The sequence below is a fragment of the Aethalodelphis obliquidens genome, unplaced genomic scaffold, assembly GCF_003676395.1.
Source record: "Aethalodelphis obliquidens isolate GAN/ISIS:26980383/991018 unplaced genomic scaffold, ASM367639v1 scaffold27, whole genome shotgun sequence".
In the NCBI taxonomy this organism is placed as follows: Eukaryota; Metazoa; Chordata; class Mammalia; order Artiodactyla; family Delphinidae; genus Aethalodelphis; species Aethalodelphis obliquidens.
This window is the reverse complement of record NW_020837971.1, coordinates 22,743,417-22,755,599: the sequence shown is the minus strand read 5'-3', so window position 1 is coordinate 22,755,599 and position 12,183 is coordinate 22,743,417. Positions and strand designations below refer to the sequence as shown.

Here is a 12,183-nt window from a genome sequence, read left to right as displayed (position 1 = left end):
GCAAGTTTTCAGGTGGACATAAATTTTCAACTCATTTGAGCAAATACCAAGGAACATGAATGGCTGTCTCATATGGTAAGAGGATGGCTAGTTTTGCAAGAAACTATCAAACCGTTCTTCCAAAGTGGCTGCACCGTTTTGTATCGCCACCAGCAATGATTAGACTTCCTGTTGCTCCACAGTCTCTCCAGCACTTGGTGTTGCAATTTTGTCTGTATATTTTTGCAATACATTAATTATCCATTTCCCTCATACATTCACATTTATTGGCATAAAGCTGTTCATGGTTTTCTCGTTTGACGATACTTTTTATCTCTGACATGCCTTCATATGATTTTCTTGCACGTCCTTCTTCCTCCTGAGCGTCTGTGATTTTGGTAGATTTTAGGAAACACTGGCTTTAGTTCTGTTTCTGTCTATTGATTTTTTCTTCATTATTTCAATGATTTCTGATCTTAACTTTTTTTTTTTTTTTTTTTGCGGTATGTGGGCCTCTCACTGTTGCGGCCTCTCCCGTTGCAGAGCACAGGCTCCGGACGCGCAGGCTCAGAGGCCATGGCTCACGGGCCCAGCCGCTCCGCGGCACGTGGGATCCCCCCGGACCGGGGCACGAACCCGCGCCCCCTGCATCGGGAGGCGGACTCTCAACCACTGCGCCACCAGGGAAGTCCGTACATGCCTTTTTCATTGAGTTCTAAACTGATATTTTCATTGTGATCTCCTAACCATGAGTGAAGTGAGGAGGTATTGTAACGTTTCCACAATATGTTTACATGTTTTGTTTTGAACTTTTTCTGTTGACTTCTGATTTAATCACACTGGGTCAAAGACCGTGGCATGCATGAAACAGAATGCTTACAATTCAGTTCAACTTTCCATATATGGTCAACTTTTTAAAAAGTTATACAGATTTTAGAGAAGAATCAAGTGTCTGGTCTGTTGGGTGCAGGGTTCTACGTATTTCTACTAATTTGAACCTGTTAATACTATTAGAGATATCCTAACAGTATTATATATAAATAATACAATAACACTACTATAATCATATATAAATAATGCTGTAATTATATACTATAATTGTATATAAATAATAATCGTCGTATTTTATATTTTCTGTCTGACATCCTTTTTTGTTCACATCTGGTTTTTCGTGCTTTTCTGCTTGATGTTGGTTGTTTTTATGAACTGTAGATTCCCTTATATTTTTTTCTGCTAGGTTAGAAGCTACAGATTATACACATATTCTTTGAGTAATTACAGTCAATAGTTTAGTTGCACCTACTATTTTAAAATACGTTAACTATCTTTTTTTCTAATGTAGTCTCAAGACATTTTACATTCCTTTTATCCTAACTAGGGTCTTATTATGATTCCATCACACGTTTAACACTCCTTCCCAATGGCTAATTAACCAAAGTTTTAGTTTAACCTGGTTTTAATAATTCACATAGAATTCAGCTTATGACACAGCATTTCCTTCTCAGCCCGTTACTCTTTTCATGCTCCGGGCCTTCCTCACCACCCACATTTCTTCTTCTTGAAGTACAACTTTTAATCATTCTTTTAGTGAGGACTGCCAGTAATAAACTGTCTCAACCTTCATCTGAAAGCTTTGTTTTGCATTCACAAGCTGTTGGGATAAAATTTTAGACGGACAGTTCTTTTTCCCTCAACACCTTAAAAATCTCCCACATTGTCTTCTGGCTCCTCCTGGGCCCAAGTCGGCCATCCATCCAATGGCCATTCCTGGGTTGTGACATCTGTTTCCCTTTGGATTTTCTCTTGTCTTCCGTTTTCTGGAATAACGCTAAATGCTTTTAGATGCGGAAGAACCGTCATCTTTCCTCTTAGTTCTCTGAGTGCGGTGGGGAGGCTCTGTCTCCTCATTTCTGGCCCGTTCTTGGCCAGCATCTCTTCAAACCCCACCCCCATCCCCTCTACTCTCCTGTCCTCGTGCGCGTCTACATGACCATGTCCAATGACCCGTCCACGTTTTCCCGTGACCCTCTGGGCTAGAGGGAGGTGACTCCGGCTCATCCATTCTCTTTAGACCAAATCCAGCATTTTGGAAATGCCAACGGCTATTCATCTCATTTCCAAAGCTTCTCAGGGACTCTCTCTCACACCCCCCATTCTTGCTTCATTTCTTCCCATTGCGTTTCACAGTTTCTTGTCCTCTCTGGTGGATGTTATTCTTGCTTTCATCTCCAGGGCATTACAAACACACTTATCTGCACGTTTAAGAGGCAATCTCTCGATCCTGGGAGCTGCGCTGCCTAGTAGCAGACTGCTTCCCGTGCTGGGAACACCGGCGTGCAGTGGTACCTGGGCTGGGCTGTGCTTCTGCGTCCCCTGCCCACCCTCCCGTGTGCTGGGGTACTGGGATGCTCAGGGACCTCCTCAGGGGAGGCTGCAGTGCTGTGGGGCCGTGCCAGCTGCCTGGCCGTAGGTCCACATGCACTGTTTTCCAGGGTCTTTCAGGAGGGGGGTGTGCCCCACCCCAGCTCCCAGCGAGCTGCAGGAGCTTGGCCCCTACTAGTCCCTGAGACCTGAACCGCTGCCGTCAGTGGTGGCTTTGGTACCTGCAGCCTGGTGGGCACGGGTGTCAGCACTGCTCACTGCTCTGGGGGCATCTCCGTCCTGTGTCTGAGCCAGGCTGAGTCCTTTTGATTTTCCTGTTTTATGTGCCGTGTGTGCAGAATTACTGAAGACTGGAGGGAAAGGTGGTCAATGTCATGATAGCTTAAAAGCCTGCACCGTCTGGGGAGCTGAGTTCAGCCTGGAGTCATGTCCACTCACTCCCCCAGGCCCAGCCGCAGCTGCTGAGACACACAGACCCCAGGTCACTCACTGTAAGCAGTGAGATGTAATAAGTTAAGATTTCCCTGAGTTTCAAAGCCGATGTGATCAAACTGGTACTCCTCTTGCATCACTTCGTGTGAGAGTTTTCTAAAAGGGCACCCTAAAATTACGCTTGACACAGGAAATCCCGACAGCTTTTACAAATCTTCTAATGCTTGAGAAAACATCCTTTTGACTTCATGGCTAGCTCCCAGACTTTATTTTTGCTAACTTTCATCCTCTTTCTCCTTAGGCAATTAAGAAAATCTGATTATTCTAATTCCTACCAGTTCTAAATCCTACAATTTCTGATACTTAAACTCTCTAATAATCTCAACCACCAGCCATGTGTGCTTTTCCTGTCCCATCTCATGATCAGACCAATTATCTTCCTAAGTCCTGTCCTACGTGAAAGCTTGGGTTTATTAGACCTAAGTTACCAGACCTTGTAACCATTTAACCAGAAGAAACAGAAGGAATCCTGGGAAAGTAGAGAACTGCCAAGAGTACATACACGCAAAACCAGCTTAAGTGCAAATAAAAATGCCAAAGTCAAGAGGGTCCCACCACGGAGGGGCCTCTAAGGTCGCCTTGAAGTTGAATCCTGGGAAGATTCACATGAAATCTATTTGGAAGTTTTGCTCATCATTGAAAGAAACTATAGGAAGATGTCATAATCAAGTATTTCTCTCTTGTACAGACTTTATTTTCCTTAAGGGGAAGAGAAGAGCTAAGGTCAGCATCTTCTTATATCAGAGCCAGGAACAGTTTCTTAGAATACAAAGCCTAGCATCGCTGCAACGCTGGAGTGAGAGTCAGGGCACCTGCGTCAGGCGCTTTTGTGACTCCGTCCTTACCTTGGTGATTCGCCAGCCGGTCAGGCGGCGCTGGGAAGCCGGGTCCTGCCAGATTTCCAGGACGGCGAGGAGATGTCTGTTCCACCTGGTCCTGGAGAGACAGGTGTGGAAAGGCTCTGGTCAAAAGAGGCACTTCACAGGGGTCACATCCACCCCCCCCAGCATTTCTTTTCTTTCTTCCCCCATTTCTTACTTTTTCGATTTATTTACTTTTTTAGTTTTGAACGACCGTTGTTTGAAATACGCAGTAAAAGGGAAGTTAATCATAAAAAGGGATAGCCTGCTGGCTAGGGAGTTGGAAGAAAAAGTTACTCCTTGTTTTTGGCTTACATTGCTTTCCCCGAAGAGCAATTCAAAAAGAATTCCTGTCAACTGCAGGGTTTAAGCCCTGAAGGTAAAGAATTCGCATTCCATGGGGCACAGGCATCTTCTGTAACAACTCCTGGTGATGGAGCCCTAGGTGGTCCGTTACCTGGGAAGGAAATGCCCAGCGACTGTTTTATAATTGGACCCTCCACAGAGCATCCAGAGCTCAGTGGCACTCCAGAAAGAAATTTCCGTAATAGTATAGATGTATTCACATTCAATGTTTTTCTACATCAGTTTTAATAAGTCATATTTTTATAGGTGCTTGTCTAATCTAAACTTCCAAATTTATTGGCATATTATTCGTAACATCCTCTGGTTTTATTTTACTCTCTGAAGAGGCGTCACTATAATTTTCCTGTTGCTGGTTGGTGGTGGGATCTTTCTAGATTTGTTTCACAGATTAGTGGGAAATACATTTTGTTGATATTTTCCAAGAATAATCTTTTAGCTTTTTTGACCCTCTCTATTGTATTTTGTTTCTAGTTCAGTATTTTTTCTCTTTGTTTTTTTTTTTCTAATTTTATTGGAGTCTAGTTGATTTACAATATTGTGTTAGTTTCGGGTGTACATCGCAGTGATTCAGTATATATACATACACACATTCATTATTTTTCAGATTCTTTCCCCTTGTAGGTTATTACAGAATACTGAGTAAGGCTTCCTGTGCTATATTTAGGTCTTTGTTGGTTATCTAGTTTTTACATAGTAGTGTGTATATTCAGTGGCATTTTTTAGACCTCAGGTGAAGAGAAAAATTTTCAGCAAAAGTTAAAACAGCAACATTAAAATCAAGTCCACAACTCCAGGGCTTCCCTGGTGGCGCAGTGGTTGAGAGTCCGCCTGCCGATGCAGGGGACACGGGTTCGTGCCCCGGTCCGGGAAGATCCCACATGCCGTGGAGCGGCTGGGCCCGTGAGCCGTGGCCGCTGAGCCTGCGTATCCGGAGCCTGTGCTCCGCAACGGGAGAGGCCACAACAGTGAGAGGCCCGCGTACCGCAAAAAAAAAAAAAACAAAAAAAAACAAGCCCACAACTCCAGAAAAACATCTTCATGGGATTATAATCAAGCCAATGAAAGATACATTAAAACATGGACAAAGAAAATGGGCCTGTAAAATATTTCCACGCTTAAAATAAAGTATGAGCAGTGATTAACTTGGGGTGGAGAGATGACAGACTTCTCTGGTAGATTTAAGAAGCTTTCGTAATTTTGTATAAATGCACGTATATTGCCTCTGTAATTGGAAAGGTTTTAGAACTGTGTCAGAAAGTATAAGATCTGCATGGAAAATCTATTAATATTAATAAAAATTGACACAAGTACAAGTAGCTACCTTCAGCATCCTGGTACCACAAAGCTCTGCACATGGAAAGTCCCCCTCCCCCACCCCTTGGGTGCCGGCATGGCGTGGAGCTTATGCTGCCAGCCGAACTCCCATTTCATAGATGAGGAAGCTGAGGCATGGAAGGAGCGTCCACCCGCTATCACCCCGTGGTTAGGGGCAGCCCTGGGACTGGACCCCAGGCAGCTGGGCCCCAGAACCCAAGTGCCTTCCAGCCCAAGCTGCTCATACAAGAAACTCCAAAAAAGCACATTATTCTGACAAGACACTTTACGGCCTGAATGCTCCCCCCACCCCCTGGCCAGTGGCTTCTGCATCCAGAGCCTTGGCCTGCCCGGGGGTAGGAGAGGATGGGTGATAACCCCACTGTGTGTCCACAGGTGTGGGTCTGGTCCACACTCCACTGGGGCCACTCCCAAGAGAGGGAGGGCAGAGTGGGGAGCAGCACGGAGAGAGTCCAGAAGGTAGAGAAGATGCTTGCTACCCGGGGAGCACAGCCGCCTTCACACCTTCCTCCAGAAAACCTGGGAAAACTGAACAAAGACCTCTGGTAAGGGAGAGACTTTCACACGCTTCTCTCTCTCTGCTCTCCCCCTTCAAAAGGAACAGCTCTCTTTTGGCTTTTTTAACCACAGACATAATGCTTGCTAGTTAGGAAAATCTAGATGCTAAAGAAAAGTATAAAGACAAAAGTGAACATGAACCTCTCTTCTCTCACCCAAGGATGTTATCCTATCAGCAGTTTCTGGGCTGTTCTTTCAGAGAAAAAAAAAAAAATGCACACACAGAGAGTGTGTACAGATGCAATGTTTGAATTACTTATGGATAGCATATATGTTATATTTGAATCACATGGGGGTTACAAATGATTCTGATAAAAAATGGAATCACAGTCATGACACCTACTGCTATATTTTAACGTAGCTTTCTGAAATTTTCCATGGCAACAAACATTCCCCATCAGCCCTTTCATAATTCTAGCATACCCCATTAAGTAGCTGTGTAACACGATTTCTTTCATTAATACCCAACTGGCGAACGTAGAGTTTGTTAAGAAAGTAAGGTTTTGATTGGGAGAGAGAAGAGGGATTAGTTTGGAGAACATGGTGTCTGGGAGGCAAGAGTGATGGCACTAAGACTGCCCCCCTCCCCCGCCCACAAGGTGCTGAAGGTGGAGCTGGGCTGTCAAGGTTAGAGTACAGGGTGGTCCCCCCAGCCTAAGAGATTCAGCAGTCTCCCCGTCCGGGGTCACCCCACCTATTTTCAGCACCTCCACAGCCCAGTGTCTCTGCATCCAATCGGCTCTTTACCATCTGAGAGAAATATTTTTTTCCTTCTTTTCCAAATCTTAAAACCACCCCTATAAATTTTTGCAAATACAAAGCAGACACAAAAATTAGCCTAAATCCCATGACAGTGGGGTAAGGTGGCATTCTCCTGGACTTTGCACCTTTACTATGCATAGCTGGACACTGCGGAAATCACATGGTATAAACAATTTTGTGTTTTTTCCCCAACTTATATCACAAGAGCTTATTTTAAAGCCTTGGTAAATATCATTTTTTCAGATTCTAAACTACTCTCAGAAACACTTTCAGCCATTTGCAAATTTCAGATAACGTAAATACAATCAAGCAAATACCTTTGTGCATACAACCTTGTCCACATTTCTGATTATTCGCTTAGGATCCCCAGAGGTAGAAGGCCTAGGTCGAAAGTTAGGTGCTTTTTTTTGAGTCTAGACACACACTGTCAAGCTCTCGTTCACTCAGCTTACCCCTCCACCTGAAACAGAGACCTGCCCACTTCCCAACATCCCAGGCAGCTAACACTGCGATGGTGACTGTTTTGGAATTTTTATCTTGCCAGTCAGTCCCAGAGGCAGGCAGTGGCCTAATCCTGTGGTTTTCACAAGCAGGTCTTAAATCCTGAAGTTGGACATTTTTTTCATATGCTTATCAGGCCTTTGTGTTTCTCCTTTTGGACTACCCTTTTTTTGACAGGCCAGCTGGACCAGTGCAAGGGCTCCCAATCGAGCCTCTGTGAAGGAACCTCAGCCCCCATCACCCAGCTGAGGGTTTGGGACCAGCGTCTCGACTCGCCGAGTCAGTTGGCAAAACCTGTCAAATGGGCCGCACACCGCCTGCAGGACGGCTGGGAGGGCACCAGTCCTGAGGCCCTGGACTCCCCAGATATGTCGGTCTGTCTCTTAACCTCCCAGGATGAGCTCTTTACGTGCTAAGAAACAAAGTTTGGCCCTCTTTGTAGCAAATCCTCTTCCCACCTTGTCTGAGATTTAATTACACTTTTTGATTCTCAGAGTTTACGTCAATGCAGTCATGTTTATTGACCTTTTCTTTGGGGCTCACTATTTTACGCTTGAAGCACCCGTTTACGTGTTGTCCTGGTTCCTTCCCCGACCGGGTGCATTCTCTTTCGTCCCTCTGCCATCTATTTTGGAGGGCAGGAAGAGGTGAGGCCAAAAACCGACCCGTCCACGCAGGCCCATTTATCACCCAATCTTCCCTGGTCTGGAAGGTCACTGTCACATCCCACGTTACAATCCACGCACACAGGGGTCTGCGGTCCTCGTTGGTGCCCCAGACCTGCTCCTTCCTGGGCTAGCTCCCAGGTTCCCATGCTCACTGCTGCTGGACACGTTTATCATCAGCACATGTTTCCCCCTTTGCTGCTTTTACATGAGTTCCTCAGCCACTTTCTTCTAAACAAGCAGCGTCAAAGTGTCACAGGGAAGAACAAATCTGACTCCACATTGGATCTGTTTCTTTTACTTTAACCTTTGTCCTCTATTGCTTTTGCTTCGAGTTAAGTATACAGGAGAGCCCATTCTCAAGGCTCTGACCCTTAAGGATATAACACTTTTCCATTCATATAGAAATAAAAAGTTGCAGAACAGAGAGTAACATTCCTCTTGCTGAAGGCTTACAGGAACATTGTGAACTGACATCCGTGGACAGCTGCAAGAACAAAGGATTGTGACGCCAAGACGCCTGCAGCAACCAACCACGCCCCTCCCTCACCTGGCCTTTAAAATGCTTTGCTGAAACCCTTCGGGGTAGTTCGGGGTTTTCTGGAGCATAAGCCACCCACCTCCTTGCATGGCCCTGCAATAAACCTTTCTCTGCTCCACACTCCAATATTTCAGTATAGTTTGGCCTCACCGTGCATCAGGAACGTGGACTTGCGTTTGGTAACAAAAGTCTGCTTAGATTATGTAAACTTCTCATCTGGAATATTTCCTTATATTTAAGTAATTACTACCCATTACTAACACGAATGTTGGGAGCGGACCATCTGACTGAAATCAGACCACACAAGCATCGAAAGTATAAACCAAGAAGCTGTGATACCCCACGTATTTCAAAGGGTTTGGGGGTCCAGCTGACCCGAGGCCCTGCTCAAGGCAGGCGTTTCTGGGGCTGGGCGTGGCCTGACAGGTAAACAAACACCTTGGTGTTTCCTGTGCACCTGCCATTCTGAGAGCCAGTCACCCAGCAACACGCTGCCCTCCTGAGAACACCTCTTTTCAGTGATGTGCACAGCAGACCCCACCGAGACCTCTGTTCAGAAAACAAGTAACCTTCTAACCTAATTTAAGGCAACCTTGTCTAAATAGCGTGACCAGATTTAGCAACTAAAAATACAGAACGTTCGGTGAAACTTGAATTTCAGACAAACAACTAATAGTTTTTCTGGTGTATGTCCCAAATGTTGCATGGGGCTTATCCTAAAAAAATGCTGTGGTTTATCTGAATTTCACTTGGCAGGCTCTAGTTTATCTGGCAACTCTACACCTAAAGTACCATTTGAAATCTGACAGGCTTGCCTGGCAAATTACAGCAGTAAGAACAAAATCTCGACAATTGCCTCATTTGTTCATATATAAAACTCCCAGATCGAAAGAGCAGAAGTCAGCATATAGAAGCTTCAGACAAGAATTCTATTATCTTGCAAAGCCAAGAGGAATGAAATAGGATGGAAACTGAAGGTGTTTGTAAACTAAAGCCAGAGCACGAAGGCCCACCGTGGCATAGAACAGAAACTCCCCACAGTGCTGGCAGGTCAAGTGCAGAGGAAGTGCACAATAATACAAACTGGGACCAGGGTAAAGTCTTCTCGCTGGGCTGGCCTGGTCTCCTCCAGGGCTAGTGTGGTCTGTCTGGGGGAGTTCTCCCATCCCAGGTTGGTGGGCCTCCCTCTTGGTGAGGGGGTCAGAGTGGCCAGGCCGGGGCCCAGGGCCAGCACTACACAGCCTCCTTGTCTGCACGAGGCCCATGGCCTGCAGAGGGAGGCGCGGGTTCTTCTCTGAAGGGGGCCACTAGCCGACGATGCTTCTCTGAAGCACAGTCCTTGGTCATAGTGCTGTTTACCCCCCAGAGAGGTGGGCGGCTGGGAGCCCCTTCATTAAAGCTGCATGGGTCACTTCACCATTTAGTGCTGGAGCCCCAAACCCATGTGCTTTAGAAACATTTTCCAAAGTCGGAAGCAAGCAAGGCCTAGACACCTTCCTCCTGCAGGGTGACCTCGTGCTAAGTGATCTCGTCCAAGCCTCGCTGAGCCCTGGGAGCTGGTGGGGGGTGAGCCACAGGGTGCGAAGGGGCAGGCAGGAGAGGCCAGACGTGGACTGATTCTCCAGCACGGCTGTGCGATTCCTCTAGAAAGTTCCTTAGTGAGCCCCACTTCTGGGGTCGCATGAACGCCCCCAGGCTTGCTCCTTCGGGCCTCTTGCTGGCTCCAGGCTGGGGCACCAACCTGGCCAGGTCCTCTGGACCCTCCAGTCCCACCCTGGACCTGTCCTCCTCGCCCCCCGGGAGCGCCCACTGCTGAGGCTTCTGCCCATGGAGGGGCTGCGGGGGGGGGAACCTGCAGGTTCAAAGATTACACCTAAAAAGTGCCTCAAGCTGGGGTCAGGACTCCACAGGCCCTGGCGACAGGGCTTGGGCCCCTCCCTGTCATTCCCAGAGCATCACGCTAGTCTCACCTGGAGAAACAAGTGAGAAATGCAGACTCCAGGGCCCTGTTCAGTCCTGAGTCTGAGCTGGAGTCTGAGCTCCTTACCTTAGGTGATTCACTCACTGGAACATTCCAGGGGTCACAGTCGTGTGCCTCCCCCTCCTGCTCTTTGTGGAGTCCTCACTGTCTGGAATATTCTCTGCCCTCCATACACACCATCTGCTCAACCTCCAGGTCCAGCCCAAAAGGCACCCCCTTCTGGAGCTTTCTGTGACAGCCCACAGGACTGTGGTCACTTACCCCTCACCCCGCTGCCCTGCTTCAATTAAAGTGAGAAGTAAGGAGGGTGCACCCCTCCTCCCCTAGAGCACCAACCACTCTGTCCCTTCCTTCCACCCCCAGCCCAACCCCAGCCTCACCACCGACTGCGTCTCAGGGAGGCGGTGAAGGTGGAGGCCCCAGGATGGAAGCAAGGCCTCGGAACGCTGTCCTGGGACACACAACCCCCTGCTGGAGGCCAGCAGAATGACCTGTGTTTCAGCAAAAACCTTGACAATGCAGCCTGGGTGCAGAACAGGCAAGAGGCCAACTGTCAGCTGGCACTCACATCTAATAAACCCTGGCCTAAGCTGCTGTGGAACAGTACAAGATGCTCAAGAAGAACACTGCTCCAGGGACCAGAAAACGTTCACTGGGCAGGTGAGCAGTTCTGGGGTCACATATGCCTTGGAGAGCAGCTAGGAGAATTTGATGAGACCGGAGTGTAACAGTCAGCACAGCATCTGCCGGGTAACAAATGAGAATGAACAGGTAAGGCCAGACTCTGGGATCAAATCCCAGTTTCCAACCTGCTGGTTAGTCCTGTGACATTGGGCAACTTCCTGCATCTCTGTGCTTCCTTGGGGAAGAATGGGGACCTCACAGGTCGGTTGGGATGATTAAATTAAAATGATGTAAACAAAGGGTCTGTCGAGTGACTAAAGCTACCAGGTGTTCAGTGATGGTCAGTAAGCAACAGGGAAAAGAAGTCCGTAAACAAGATCTCTCTCTAGTGGGCGTCCCAGGGATTTGTCCTCACACCTGCCTGTATACAATCTCTCAGGGACCTGAATAAAGACACAGTAGATGCCCTTAGTTACCCTGCTAAGTTGAACAAAGAGCAACACCACAGAAAACAGAACGAGAGGAACTGAAATGTACTCGACAAGCGAGAATGCTCAATCAGAATCTACAAGCAGAAATCTAACATGAATAAACGTAAACACTAGAGGACTCAAAACCAACCAGCCAACCGGCCAACAGTGCATGAGAATGGTGTAGGGCAATGGGCAGTCCCAGGACGGCAGCCCGAGGCGGCGGCTAAGACAAAGCCAGAGTGGCTCCCAGCCACCCACAGCCCTACCGACAGCTGGCCCTCTGCTGAGCAGGGAAAAGACATAATGACAAGGGATCCCCGCTCCAGCTCCCGGCAGCTCTTGGGCCTCCCCCAGGCCTTTCCCACCAGGTAGCCCTCCTGCCCCCTGACCTTGCTGCCTGGAGAAACTGCTGACCCCCAGCTAAGGCACAACAGGCCAACGCTTCTGAAAATCAACGTGGGAAATGCAAGTGTCATGGCTTCTGTCATTTCACACAAGGTGCAGTTAAAGCTGTAAAACAAATCAAAATGGAAATCCACTAAGCCATGAGACGGCTGTCCTCGTGAAGAATAGGCGACTAAATGGCCCAAAGCCCGCTTCTGTCCACGGCATATATGTCTTACTGTAGAACTTTCAAACATATACAGGCGGGGAGGTGTGATCC

The 12,183-nt window shown here is 47.4% G+C and overlaps 1 protein-coding gene across 6 annotated transcripts in view; it reads right to left on the bottom strand.

The window, feature by feature from the left end:
- The window catches only part of GRB10 (growth factor receptor bound protein 10), a 196,450-nt gene that overhangs the window by 96,018 nt on the left and 88,249 nt on the right, over window positions 1-12,183 (bottom strand). For all 6 annotated transcript variants that reach the window (XM_027124121.1, XM_027124122.1, XM_027124123.1 and 3 more), the window contains one exon: window positions 3,699-3,789. In XM_027124121.1, coding sequence (XP_026979922.1) covers window positions 3,699-3,789 — 91 coding nt within the window. The remainder of the gene's footprint in view (window positions 1-3,698; window positions 3,790-12,183) is intronic.